This window comes from Histoplasma capsulatum, genomic scaffold (genome assembly GCF_000149585.1).
Source record: "Histoplasma capsulatum NAm1 scaffold_4 genomic scaffold, whole genome shotgun sequence".
Lineage (NCBI taxonomy): Eukaryota > Fungi > Ascomycota > Eurotiomycetes > Onygenales > Ajellomycetaceae > Histoplasma > Histoplasma mississippiense.
In genome coordinates this window covers 2,644,811-2,646,677 of record NW_001813979.1, presented here as the reverse complement: position 1 = coordinate 2,646,677, position 1,867 = coordinate 2,644,811, and the positions used below count along the sequence as shown (strand labels likewise).

The window sequence follows — 1,867 nt, the reverse complement described above, 5'->3', positions numbered from 1 at the left end:
TAAACTTGCCCAGCTGGTCGGTTGCAAACGTGGAGCAGACGGCTGTATATGAGCCCCCTGGCTAGGTCGGAATGTTCAGCAAAAGAGCAGCCACGGCCGGTAGTCTCCGCTGTCGAAAGCAACGTCCCGAGAGCGGACGCTGGAAACACGCTTGCCCGTCTGAACACACTATCTTGACGTGCGTGGCTAGCTCAGGATTCGCAGTCTCAAGGATAATAGCAATATCACATGCCTCTAAGATATCGATCCTGAATTGTGGATTTGCAGGGTATTTTGGTGAATCTGCGTTGCCTCCAGCAGTTGTTGTCGTCCATGCAGCAGGGAGCTTCTTAACATACCCATATCGCTCAGTGGCGTGTGAAATAGATAGAGGCGCTATAGAGAATCCGGATAAAGAAAAATTCTGGCTCGACCTCCGTAGGGACTGCTCTGCAGCCACAACCGTGTAAACAGTATTTGGAGGCATCTCAAATCTCATTAGTGTGTTAGGCGAATCCACATAAGCACCCCGACCTAAGGCCCCATCGCTCACGCAGACTCTTTGGCCTCCCTTTTTGAAAACGTAAATGCTAATAAATCCGGGTTCATCACTTTCAGAGGACACGTCTATAAGCTGCTTTCCAGGTCTGATGTAATCTCCAGAATTGAAATGTCGACTAAGCAAGAGCCAGACGGAGCCTCCTGCTTTGGAACCAACCGCAAACTGTGGATTTTCAGCGAAGCAGCCGGGAACGGAACTGGCAGAAGAAAGATCCCAAGTAAAATGGATATCCTGCCGATAAGGAAAGAGCGTCGGGTTCCAATTTAAATATAGATTTTCGAAATTTTGAAGCAGTTTATCACAATCAGTCCAGAATGTTCCTGGGGATAGAGGGCGATGGATCTGGTGCTGGTCGTGTTTGTATTCACTGGCACCTTCAGTATCAGGAAGGTGGGATTGTCCAATCCCTTCCCAAACGGAGCCAGCTGCCCAAGGATTCTTGACAAGGAATTGGCGACGGCTGTTGTCTTCCTTCATATCAAGAATTGCATAGTCATGCAAGCTCACAAGGCCAAGTTCCTCTTCTTCCTGTTCAGCCAATGATCCTGTGCCAACAGTGATTAATACGTCTCCATGGTTAAATGCATTGAACAGTCGTTTCCACAGCTGATCCGAGATGACGTCCTCGTCGTGCAGAAATATTTGTTCCGGAATCCAGCCGGTGAGGATCCAAAGGTCTGTCCCCGAATTGCTTCCGGGGAAATCATAGCCTCCTCTAACCTTTAAATATGCCTTTTCGGCCAGTGCTGGCCATAGCAATGCCGGGTTTTGCCTGTCAATGACATGAAGGAACCTCGAAGTTTTAGAGGAGGGGAGTTGATCGTCAATTATAACTTTCCTGTAACATCCATTAAAATGCATTTGAAATATGTATTTCCCTGACTGTGATATATTTGGGCTGAATGTCTGCTCCTCTGACGGGTAAGACTTGATTGCGAGGACCTAAAAGTATATACATCCAATTTTTAGCTGCGTTCTCATTGTTGGTTACCAGAATTGATTGGTGGGTAAGCACACGCATTCATGCCTTTGAATATCCCCTTTGCACTTGAGATATAGTGGCACAAAGGCTTGCAACAACGGAGCAATCCGTCGTAACATCCTGTACTAGATCTATGGGTTGTTCATTTTTCATAACTAGGGTATGACTCCCCCCATAATCATTAGCCACTCCGGCCCCTAAGATGTCCGCAGGCCGTTTCCAGCCATTGAAAATCTCGCACTGTAGCTCTGAGAGCGGAAGATCGCACGAGTCCCTATTGCGTAACGGATCAGACACGGTCATCCTTCACCATGGAAAAGGGGCATGTTACGACGTCAGCTTGA

At 47.7% G+C, this 1,867-nt stretch overlaps 1 protein-coding gene across 1 annotated transcript in view; it reads right to left on the bottom strand.

Moving 5' to 3' along the window:
• The window catches only part of HCAG_04795 (hypothetical protein), a gene marked incomplete at both ends in the record, with an annotated part of 2,265 nt that extends 439 nt beyond the window's left edge, over nucleotides 1-1,826 (bottom strand). Inside the window, 3 exons of the mRNA XM_001540905.1 lie at nucleotides 6-42; nucleotides 170-1,379; nucleotides 1,792-1,826. Coding sequence (XP_001540955.1) covers nucleotides 6-42; nucleotides 170-1,379; nucleotides 1,792-1,826 — 1,282 coding nt within the window. The remainder of the gene's footprint in view (nucleotides 1-5; nucleotides 43-169; nucleotides 1,380-1,791) is intronic.
• Nucleotides 1,827-1,867: the final 41 nt, after the last annotated feature.